Source organism: Lupinus angustifolius, chromosome LG14, assembly GCF_001865875.1.
Source record: "Lupinus angustifolius cultivar Tanjil chromosome LG14, LupAngTanjil_v1.0, whole genome shotgun sequence".
Taxonomy (NCBI): Eukaryota; Viridiplantae; Streptophyta; class Magnoliopsida; order Fabales; family Fabaceae; genus Lupinus; species Lupinus angustifolius.
The window spans coordinates 15403146-15415266 of NC_032022.1; the positions used below are offsets into that span (position 1 = coordinate 15403146).

Here is a 12121-nt window from a genome sequence, read left to right on the forward strand (position 1 = left end):
ATATTATTTTGTGTTTCAGTTATGATTCAATATTAATTAGAATTAAGTTTATGTTGTAAATATTTGATTGGTTGTCTCTTCAAACATAATTTTCCGCACAAATATTTCTCCTATAAAATTACCAAATTTGTGTGGGGAAATGGTGCAGTTGGATTTGTTAGGGTTGTGACAGAATATGGATCTTATATGCTAAAATAATTATGTTGTGATGTTTTTAATTAATTAACTTTCTCCAAGTAATATAAAATATTATTTTATATTTTTAATTAGGTGACATTATTTTATTAGACTAAGATAAAAATTTGCGACAAAAACCAAGTATATTGTTAATTTTTACAAATAAAAACACGTAATTCGTATATGGAAGCTTCATTAGTAAAGTCTAAAACAAGGAAAGATTTCGTCAACAAAATCTAAAGTAAGAAAAATTCCGTCAACAAAATGCAAAATAAGGATAGAGTTTGTTGTAAAATATTATTATTTTTTAAATATTTTATTATTCTTTTAACACCTATATATGAAAGACTGAAGCATAAAAATATTAACCAAGTAAGCAAACATGTAGGAGTTGTGCTACATATTTATTATAGTCTTGGATTCAAATCATATAAAATAATTGAGTTTTTTTTCCTATTACTAAGGGTAATAATTCTAAAGTAATTGAGTTTAATATCTACTACTGAGTTTTGTCATTTAATTGATATTCATTTTAAATAAGATTGTCTTCCTGAAGGATAATTATAGTTAAAAAACCTTAAATTTGTTGGGAATAACAATCCTATATTCTAAAATATTAATTTCTTACTCGTAAAGAGAATGTATACTCTTAATAGTACCAAATAAAAATGAGTCAACTCAAATTGATTCAGATTAGCTAGACTTATTAAGTATTTGTTCAGGTCTAATAATGATTTCCAACTAATTTAACTTAATTAAACTTCACAATATTTAAAAAAGAATAACGAACTCAAATTTATGTCGTTTATCACCTTGAATAATATCTAACACATATATATATATAATATATATAAATAAAATTTTAATATATATACCGATGAGAGATTTTAGATGATATTTCAGTTTCATCCATTTGAGAAATAATCAATTTATATGGAGGTTAAAATTTTAATATATATACTCATGAGAGGGATCCATTTACACTCAAATGGATGAAACTGAAATATCATCTAAGATCTCTCTTTTTCTTTTACGTCATTTATTTCGCTCATACATTTGGTCCATCGGATTTAAGAAAATCAATTGATGAGGTAATTAGTGTAATCTAAATAAGGTATAAACGGATCCCTCCTTAAAGTTTATATATATAATAATTATAAAATATTTTTTAAGCTAGTATATATATTATGTATATAATTGTATGATGAGAGATATGTTTACACTCATTTTAAGTTACACTCAAACTCAGCCATTTATTTTCTTAAATCTAACTGACTAAATGAGTGAGTGCAATACTTGATGAGAGAAAAAAAAAGAAATATTAAATAACTTTTAAGTTTCATTCATTTGGTCGTTGAATCTAAGAAAATGAATACTTGATATTGAGTATAATTAGTATAACATTTTTATGTGTGTGAATGAATCATTCCTCAAATTATATATATTACTATGTATATTACTCTATATTTAACATGTACCAATTTAAATACTCTTTATATATACTAGTGTGTACAGGTACTTCGTGTCTGCCAGTGAATATTGTGTGATACTACATATTCAACTTTTATATATTTTATTTTTTTTGAATTAAAATGTATTTTTGTGTTTGGTGTATTTTATATTATATTTTTTTTTTGTTTATGATAATGTTTAATTTAAGGTGAGATATGTGGTTAATTAATATATTAGTGGTAGTTGCTTATGATTATATAGTTTTTTTGTAAAGATGAAATAATGTTAAGGGTAATATAGGAAATGAAAATTACACCATGAGAGAAATTATTTCAAGTTTTGGTTTTATATATAGTATAGATAATCGAGTTATCTAATAATATAATAAGTTTTGAACTATATTTGATTCAAGTTTATACCCTTTATTTAATGAATTCATATTTTAATTAATATATTAGTGGTAGTTGCTTATGATTATATAGTTTTTTTGTAAAGATGAAATAATGTTAAGGGTAATATAGGAAATGAAAATTACACCATGAGAGAAATTATTTCAAGTTTTGGTTTTATATATAGTATAGATAATCGAGTTACCTAATAATATAATAAGTTTTGAACTATAATTCAAGTTTATACCCTTTATTTAATGAATTCATATTTTAACTTAAGTTCAAACCAAACTTAAAAAAATTAAATAACATATTAAGTTTCAAACCAAAATCGAATTTTTTATTGTTCTTCTTACAATTACAAATGTAGCATCTTTAATATTTATTTCAACCGTGCATTGAGTATTTTCCAATGTAGAAAACATGTAAAATTAAATATGTAAAATCATTTTTAAAAACATACATGATATATTATAGAGTAAACAAGTGAATAGTGATTTTTGTATTTTTACTAAAACTCATGAGATGACAGTGAATAGTATAAGAGTTTTTTACACTATCATTATATCATTTCATTTCATTTTCAATCATCATTGACTTTTCAAAAAAAAGTAATTCAAATGAATAATGGATACTATATTGATTATATATACATCTTTAGACTATGTGAGTGTATAAATTTAACACTCTTAATAAATATGATTCTTTCTCCTTTCTTTCTAAACAAATAATTTTTTTTACCAAAAGTCCCTCGACCCATTACTAAAAACTAAAACCTTTTGAGGCATAAAGTTTTGCCTCTATAGACAATGCATACACAACATATGTCAAAGTCAAGCATATAGTTCAAATAAAATACTATTATTTATAATATAAATTTGAGAATTAACATTAAAAATTGATACAAAATCCAAAAACATTTATTAATAATTAAAAATATTTTTATAGAAATAAAAAATAATGGCAAAGAAGTTAATTTTATTATTATAGCATCAGAACAATGCAATTAAAGTAATTATTGTAACTATAGCATTGATACAAAATCCCAAAAAAACATATATTAGTAATTAGAAATATACTTTATGGAAATAAAAATAACGGAATAAATAAGTGACTTTGATTATTATTTATTTGAGTATCTTAACTATAAAAAAGCATGAAATTATTTGTTTATATTGTGATTATTTTTATTGTGCAATTACATATTTTTTAAATATACTATTTTTAATATTTATCATCATATATATTATTATAACTTTTTATTTTTATTACTTCATTACTAAGACTAAAAAATTAACCAAAATTAATATTTTTAAAGAGAAAAATATATTTATACTAATAGTGTAAGATATTTTTAAATTATCATTCATCATTTATATTTGGTCATAATTGACTTTTAACTATAACTAATATAAATGAACAATGTAGTGACTGTGTATAAATTTTATACTAATATTATATACATATTACTTTCATTGTAAAAATATTATAACTAATAACACATTTTTTAATATGAAGTTTGATAGAAGTGTAAATGAGAAAGAAAATAACCTTGAAGTTAAGTGTTAAATGAAAATTGATTTTCAATAAAATAAATAAATCAAATTTTAAATAAAAGAAATGGCGGTGGAGGAGCCTCAAGTTTTAGTTTTTTTTCCATAAAAATAAGGTGAATTTATAATATCTTTATTTTTTGGTACATAATATAGGTATTATGGCAACAGGAGTGGGCATGCATGAATAATGTTTTCTCGTTCCCAATTCCACAATATTTGTGGGTTCTTATGTGAGTAACAAGTATTTACAAGTAATTAGCGAATTTTTATTTTAAATTATATATTTATATACTTGATAATAACCAATATGTAAAAATAATTATTACATAAATAATATGATATTTATATATAAATTTATGATCCTAGTCAAATAAATGTTATTTATTATGAAATAATAATAGAGTACATATGATATAATTGCAAAATAAAAAACTATAATATATACAAAAATTTAATTAAAACTCATTCCCACTTATAAGTTGTTATTGTAGAAACCTATTATGGATATTTGTATGAGTTGCCATGTGTCTGATTTTTTTATCATCCATACATCTAAGTTGTCAATATGTTTTACTTTTATCAAAATCAGATTAAAAATTATAAACTTACCTTTATGATTTCGGAAAATAACTAATCCAATTATATATCGGAAGAAATCCACTTACAAAAGTAAATTCAAAAACTCAATTCTATATCTTAATGATTTATTTTAGGAAAATCTAATAATTCAGATATACTTACTAATTTAAATTGTTAAATTTTCTTATAATGAATGATTAAGATGTCAAATAAATTTTTTTAACTTACTCGTAGAGTAAGTGAATCGCTTCCCATTATATATATTTCCAAATTGAACAGACAATAATGATAATGTAATAGTGATAATGGACAAAAAAAAATGTTTTAAAGTCAACATCAACAATAATGTGCATTAATGTTTTTATTAAAATTTATATTTATCTATTGCTTATCAATAAAAAAATATTATTTTTGTTAGTAATATTTTAATTACAATCTTTATATATGAACCAGGTTCAAATAGTTGACAAATAGTTGGATGAACTCAGTGCGTGGTCTAATTCTTTTCGTGTATATGGAGAAAAAAATTTGTTGGTAGAGGTAAACTTATTTGAATAATCTAGTAGAAATTTTGCTGCATACCAAAAAGAATAGAAAACAAAGATTTAAAAGTAACCATTAATTGAGTTTAAGTTTGAACTCCTCAATTACAAATATATTTTACGTCCATATTAGTGTTGGAGTTCTAAATTACATGTTTAATATCATGAAATTTAAAATAAGTATTTGATACGAATAAGGCCAACACAAGTAGTAGGTAGTTGAATTCCTTAACCATGTGAATGTAAAATGTTTTGTTGAAAAATGTTGTATTCATTTCCATAACTCAATTTCTAAAATAAAGATTCCAACATAATAACATTCCATTTTTGTAGGTCCGTAATGAATTTGTTGAAACCGTGTTTTTCATAAATGAATTTAAACTCATTTACCATTTACCCCATCACCTAACTCTTATTATCACAATGAAAAAAATATATATATAAACGAACATTGTATAGTAGGTGATCGACTACTATTTATTTTTGGTCACTTTCAATAATCTCAAATTGATTTTAGAGCCAAGGAGGAAGAAATCCAAAGAGTGAGAAGCTAAGGGAGATGGAACAACACATCCATCACCATCACCATGATGCTAATCATGCACCTCCTCCAGGTTCATTTACATATATACCTATATCAATTAATATTCTAATCTTATTCATTCAAAAATATTACTATGGTCTTATATATTATGAATTATATGGTGATTAATTTAGATATATGGTTATATATATTATTGTTGTGTTACTTGTAGGGTATGCTCAAGGATATCCTCAACCTCAACCAGTTTATCCAGGACCTCCACCTCCACCACCACCTCAACCAGCTTATCAAACACCGGCACCACCGCCACCTCAAGTTGTTATCAATCAAGCTCCTCCTCCTGTAGTTACGACACAACAAAAGAGTAACTCATCAGCGAGTACTGGTGTAATGGCTGGGTGGTACGTACCCTTTTCAATTATAATACTAAATTCTTATTCCGATATTAAATTACGGGAGGAGATTTACTTACTCCAAGAGTAAATTTAACCACGTCTTGTTATCAATTTTAGCGAAATCCAATAATTTGAATTAATGAGTAGATCTAAATTATTAGATTTTTCGATAATAGACTTTGTTTTTATATGTAATTATTAACTTTATTATTGTTGTATTGTAGTATTGCTGCGTTGGGTTGCTGCTGCTGCCTAGAGATGTGCTGTTGATTTTGATCAGAGGAAGAATTGATACCCTACAAAATTTATCGATATGGAAGTTCTCGCATAATTAAGTGTTATTGTGGAGACTTTGAATTACTTTTAATATTGCATAAGTATTTGTTTAATATCTTCTTTTTGGGGGACAAAATTCTATATAATTGTATTATTAATTGGCCTATCTATGAGGTTTATGTCCAATTTTTATTTTCGATACTTGATATTTGATTCAGATCAGTTTTTCTTATTTTACCAAAAAAGAGATCAGTTTTTCATAGTATGTTTGATAGGAAAATGAATCATCCGATAAACAAATTATTGATTTTACAGAGTAAAAATATTATTAAATTACACTTAAAGCATAAAATTGACAATCATAAAAAAATTGTTTTTGTTTTTATGCACTTCTCACTAATAATGAAAAGAATCCTAACTCATTCGATTAATATTGGTAATTATTAACTTTTTCATGCTTAAAACCATTCTTTTAAATGGTAGAACTTATTAAAATATGGGACCACAATATTAAAATTGTTTACATCATATTACAATACATCAAAATTTAAAATATTTTTGATCACAAAAAAATACACTTAATTCTGAGCGCAATGACTTATTCATCTCTACAATCACAATTGGAGTTTAAAGCACTACTTACAATCCTTTCCTGTGCTTCTCAATCTGTATTATTTTAATTCAATAATTTTTTATTATACATTAATGATCTAATAAATGAAAGTTATAAATATAATAAAATATTAAAAATATAAGATATAATATTCTTATGAGTTATATTTTTATATTTTAAATTGACTTTTTTTTTGTATTAACAAGTACACTCCTTCACCTTTTGGTAAGGAATTAATTATTTTCAGTGTACATGACGACTCGACATCTCAACAAATGTCGCTCTCGGAAATTTAACTCTTTATATTTTGGTTATTTTGAAGAAGATCTATTATAATCTTACACGACTAGACTAACACTTTGATGATATTTTATTTTGATTGGAATATTGACAAATCATATAAGATTTTTTATATTCTTATCTTTTCCAAGATTTAGTAATTTAATTAGTATTTATTACTAGTATAGGAAAGTAATCAACCTATTTCCATAATATACTAATTTCTCCATATTTTTTTACTTCATTGTTAATCAAGAATTTCATCTAAAGTTAGAACCACCCTCACAAATTACAAATAATGATATATTTGTCTTTACAAGGATATATTTTCGAACAATGACATATATACGCATATATATTAAGTTGGAAAAGAATTGAAATATTTTAAAATTATGCTAACACAATCAGTCTTTCATTTTAATATTTTTCCACAAAAGTAAATAAAAGTTAAAATCCATTTGAACCACATTGCGAACTTCGCTACCTAAGTGTCACGCTATGCGTTAGGATGTGACGATACTCTACAACACAAAATATAAATAAATACATGGATCATTATATAAATATATTAATTTATAATACTGTAAATTTTCATTTATACTTAGTGAATAATAAGCTCATTACCTTTTACTATAAAGTATCACACTTTATTTTCATTCAAAATACTAGCTATTGGAAGTTTTCTTCATTTAATACACCCCTTAATATATATACTTGGAAAAATATGTGGTATAATTGAATTTTTTAATGGAAATCACCTTAACTATTTTTTTGGTTATAAACAAAGTTATTTCTTCCTTACAAATAAAGATTTAATCATTTTTTAGTATATTGTTGTCCCTTCTAACTAATATCATTCTTATGAATTAAATATTTGACTTCTTAATCTATATAGGATCTAACAAAGTATTATATCAATATGTCAACGCCTTATTGGTTTCTTATGTGTTTACTACATCATTTTCCTTTTTTTGTGATAATATCATCCCGTTTAATTATTTTCCTCCCCAAGATAAATAAATTAATTTTAATACTAATTTTTTTACAATCAAATCCAACTATTATTAAATGTTTATTATGCCAAATAATACATCTGAACATGCATTTGCTTATGATAACAATCAGGCCTTAAAATACCATTGAGCAGAGAAAATATGCATTTTTATTTACAACATATGAAATATTGCAATCAACTATACATATTTGTCTTATTTTCACACACATATTATTTGTTCCTATTTTGTTAATTCATTTATTTTCCTTTTTCAAAGACCATACACATTCACCTTCACAAATAATTCTATTGGAGTAGAGAATATTCACAACCAAGAAGACAATTTCTTTTATGGAGTTTTTTCCCAATATATAAGACTCTAATATGTTTTTTCTTGATCAAGGGATTATAAGTATGTATTACATAGACCGATTGAAAATTATTTTCATTTTAAAGATTATGTATCTATACGAAATATAAAGTTCAAAATTCTACACAACTATTTTTTCTTTTAAATTCTATATGCTCATTACAAAAAATTAAATAGACAAAGTGATATAAATACTTAAAATTTATTTGTATTATTTATTATATTTATTTGGGAAAAATGTATAAAAACTATATAAATTTTATGCCTTTCGTAAGCGTCATCATAAAATATTTTTTATTAATTATTCTTTAAATTACTAATAAGCAATAAAGAAATCGACGTAATCAAACTCACAATAGTAAAAATTCAATATTGCAGATTAACTAACATTGGTAAACGAATAGATCCATTAAAATACAAAATTCATTAAGAATAAGAAAATAAGTAAATTTGATAGTTAAAAGTGATTAATGGAGTAATATTATTAAATGCTATTAATTTAACATTATCTAAAATGTAGGGAGCAATTTCATAAATAATTAAATTTTAAAGACTAATTAGAAAGGGAAACTATTTCATGGTTTACTTGCAAAAGACATACAATTTAGAATGTTTTTATTTATGAAAATATTAATGTTAAATTTGTCCACTAAGTATTAATTTTATAAAAGTAGGAAAAAATTCTCACCAAATATTATTACCTTTAAAAAAAGTCGGAAAAAATTATCACTCAATATTACTTTTATAAAAGTAGAAAAAAAATTCTAAATTTCGCTTATACAAGAAAAATATGTACATGTGCCACTTCAAACTAATAATATGATTTTACTATTTAACCATCCTCCTACATTCTTTAAAAACTTATTAAATATTTACCTACACATATATCGGTAAATAATACAAATATGAATACAACTACATGTTACGCTTACTCGACCAATCATGTTGTCATCCCTAGTTTACCAAGTTCATGGCAAATTTGGGGATTGTTATATGCATGTGTTCATAATGAAGAATCTCAATGGTTTGTAAGATGTTAGTGTAATGTAACCCCTTCAAAGTCTAGACCGTAGAGATTGATATCATTGTGTTATAATTTGTAAAATGATGGGTTCGGTGTGCGAAATAATAGGTATTGCAATGTTCCACAATGGCCAATGACTCCTAAAATATATTACATATGTTGAGTTTCGTTTGTTTTATCAACCAGGGCATTTGGTCTAGTGGTATGATTCTCGCTTTGGGTGCGAGAGGTCCCGAGTTCGATTCTCGGAATGCCCCATTTTTTTCATTTCTTAAGCTTTATTTGGACTTTATAGTAACAATAATTGGCTGAATGATGAGCTATTGTGTAATGAAATTGGTGCTTCAAACTCGTTTCCTCCAGTTATAAAAATGGAAAGAAAGTTTTGACAAAGATGTCAAGTAATTACAATGTTAGTTCCCAAATGACATGAAAAATAAACTAGATTGACTTTTCATCATGAATTTAGGGTGTGGATTGTAGATATTATTAACAAATTCATCATGCATATAATAATTTAGTGTGTTTTACACACAAAAATAAATAATATCTATCCACTATCACTGTAATGATTTATAGACAATTAATATATCATCTAATCATTCTTTTGTGTTACTTTTTTAATAACAAATGATACAGTAACAATCTATCATACTTATACACTGCATATATATGTTTTTTCTCTTTTACAAATTAAAATAAACCATTGATTATTTGACATTATTATTCAAATTTAGTGAGCCAAGTTTAAATTCTATACTTGAAACAAATACGGCTTCCTTGTTATAAAATGTCCATATTTGACCTAAAGATAACTACAAATCGCGTTACGTACGGCTAGGCTTGGATATCTTCAAAACCTGCAAGGAACATGCACAATTAACTTTTCAAACTTATGATAAATAATCAAAAACCCATTTGGTCAATATGCTTAGGGAAATATTATTTGTTTTCATGTTGACTTCAAATTTTAGAAAATAACTTCGATTAAACCTGATTACATAAAAAGAATCATTTTAATTATATATTGGTAAAACGTAAATAATTAGAAGATTAAGTTGTTTTCTAAAGTCAACTTGGTTAGACATAAATTATGACTTTAAAAGATTAAACTTACACAATGTGTATCTCACCCTTACCTTTAAGAAAGGTTTTCCATCTCTTCTCTCATTCCCTTATTCCTTTTACCTCTCTTTGTGAAGTATCTTATGATTCTCGTGATGGAAAACAACACTAAAACATATTCAGTTTTGATATACTGATCAAGAAAGCATGATTGTTATAAGCTTTTCCTTATTAATAATTAGGAAATTAGTTCACGTGTCATTGCAATATAAGATGATAATGTATTAAGCTTTATGCAGACACCAAGTTAAATTTAAAGTCAAAATAAATCTTAGTTTATATTGCATAAAATTGATAAAAAAATATGGTTGACCCATTACTCAAACTTTGATATATGCTCAATTTCAAGTGCTACAAAATATCTTAGGGCCAAGTATTTTTTTTTATTTATAGAAGGCAATCATTTTGAGCTGATATGTATCATTATGAGTGGCAAAGTTCTTCCTATCAAATACAATAATGTTTTTAAGAACTCGAACTTGAAACTCTTGATTAAGTTAGAATAACTCTTCACCACTTAATCTACATGCTTTACAGTGAACTTTGACATATAGACTAAAGTCTTTCTTAATATATCTATAAAATTCTAGTATCGAATCAATTATTATAATATTAATTTTGTTTGATCACTACAGCAAAAACATCCATTTAGCCACGGTTGCAACCGTGGCTAATGTGCAAAAAAACCATAGCTAAATTGAGTGGCCACACTTATTGTTGCCATGGCAAAGGGAGGCGTTGCTAAATATTAGCCACGATTAATATGTAATATTGGTACGCTTTCTCGTAATGTGGTAACATTTAGTTAGCCACGATCTAATTTATTCTGCTACGATACTGACCGTGGCTAAGCTATTGATTTTGATACACCACAACCGTGGCTAACTTGTTGATTTTGCCACAGCGAAACTGTTGCTAATTAAATTTATTTAAAGTTTTTTCATACATACTCCTATCCTCATCTTGATGTGCTGAATCTTTATATTAAATATTATAATGGTCATTTCTAATAAAATTAAATATTTGCTAGCTAATAATAATTACAGAAATTTTTTATAGATGTATCAGGACTTGATCAACAACAACTTAAATAATTAAAAACCATCCAGTTACAAAAGGATATGTAACTGTATCAATAATTCAATATGCTAGTAGACAAAAAAATTGAAAATTGTATGGTTTCTATTAAAGCACCATATGGTGAATCACAAACAAAAACATATTAATTGATACATCATTGCTTGCTACTTAGGAATGAATTTCACATACAATTACAGGAATCTCAACTAATAGACAAAGAGAGATAATCTATTCTGTTGTTGAATCTTCTATTCTTCATTATCTTGATTGTTCAGGAACTGATGAAGAAATTCAAAGGACAAAGTTATTGATCATGGCAATATAACTCTAACTTCTTTCTATCATTACCATATGCCTATAATTCAGAAGACCACCAATCAAATCATAAGAGTTGAATAAAGCACAAAATCTACTAATTCAATATTAACTCATATTTTAGTAGTATTTCTATTTAAAATAAGGTGTGCTTAGCATTTTCTTTTAACATAACACTAGTATTTACTATTGTAACCCATTCTGTTTTGCTAGGACACTCCCTTGTATACCATAACCTATGTTCTTTCTGACACTAATCCTTTGTTGTATCATTGGATTTCAAACATGCCACAAGTAAGAGTTGCACATGATGATTGGTACTAGTGTTAGAACTGTATATTATACATTACCATAAGCTCCATTTTGTAACACAATTTATCTAAACTATTGAAACAAAATGTAAACCTTATG

General features: G+C 25.1%; 1 protein-coding gene, 1 long non-coding RNA gene and 1 other non-coding gene across 3 annotated transcripts in view; 2 read left to right on the forward strand and 1 right to left on the reverse strand.

The window, feature by feature from the left end:
* Positions 5177 to 6102, forward strand: LOC109326540 (cysteine-rich and transmembrane domain-containing protein A-like). Its single transcript, XM_019559230.1, has 3 exons — positions 5177 to 5309; positions 5451 to 5640; positions 5859 to 6102. The coding sequence occupies exons 1-3, from the start codon at positions 5255 to 5257 to the stop codon at positions 5902 to 5904; spliced, it is 291 nt and encodes a 96-aa protein (XP_019414775.1). The 5' UTR covers positions 5177 to 5254; the 3' UTR covers positions 5905 to 6102.
* Positions 7632 to 12121, reverse strand: part of LOC109326528 — a 5182-nt gene continuing 692 nt past the window's right edge. Inside the window, exons 2-3 of the long non-coding RNA XR_002105247.1 lie at positions 10851 to 10856; positions 7632 to 7642 (exon numbers count right to left, since the gene is read on the reverse strand). This is a non-coding gene — a long non-coding RNA (uncharacterized LOC109326528). The remainder of the gene's footprint in view (positions 7643 to 10850; positions 10857 to 12121) is intronic.
* TRNAP-UGG lies at positions 9376 to 9447 on the forward strand. The gene has a single exon. It is a non-coding gene; the product is annotated as a tRNA-Pro (tRNA).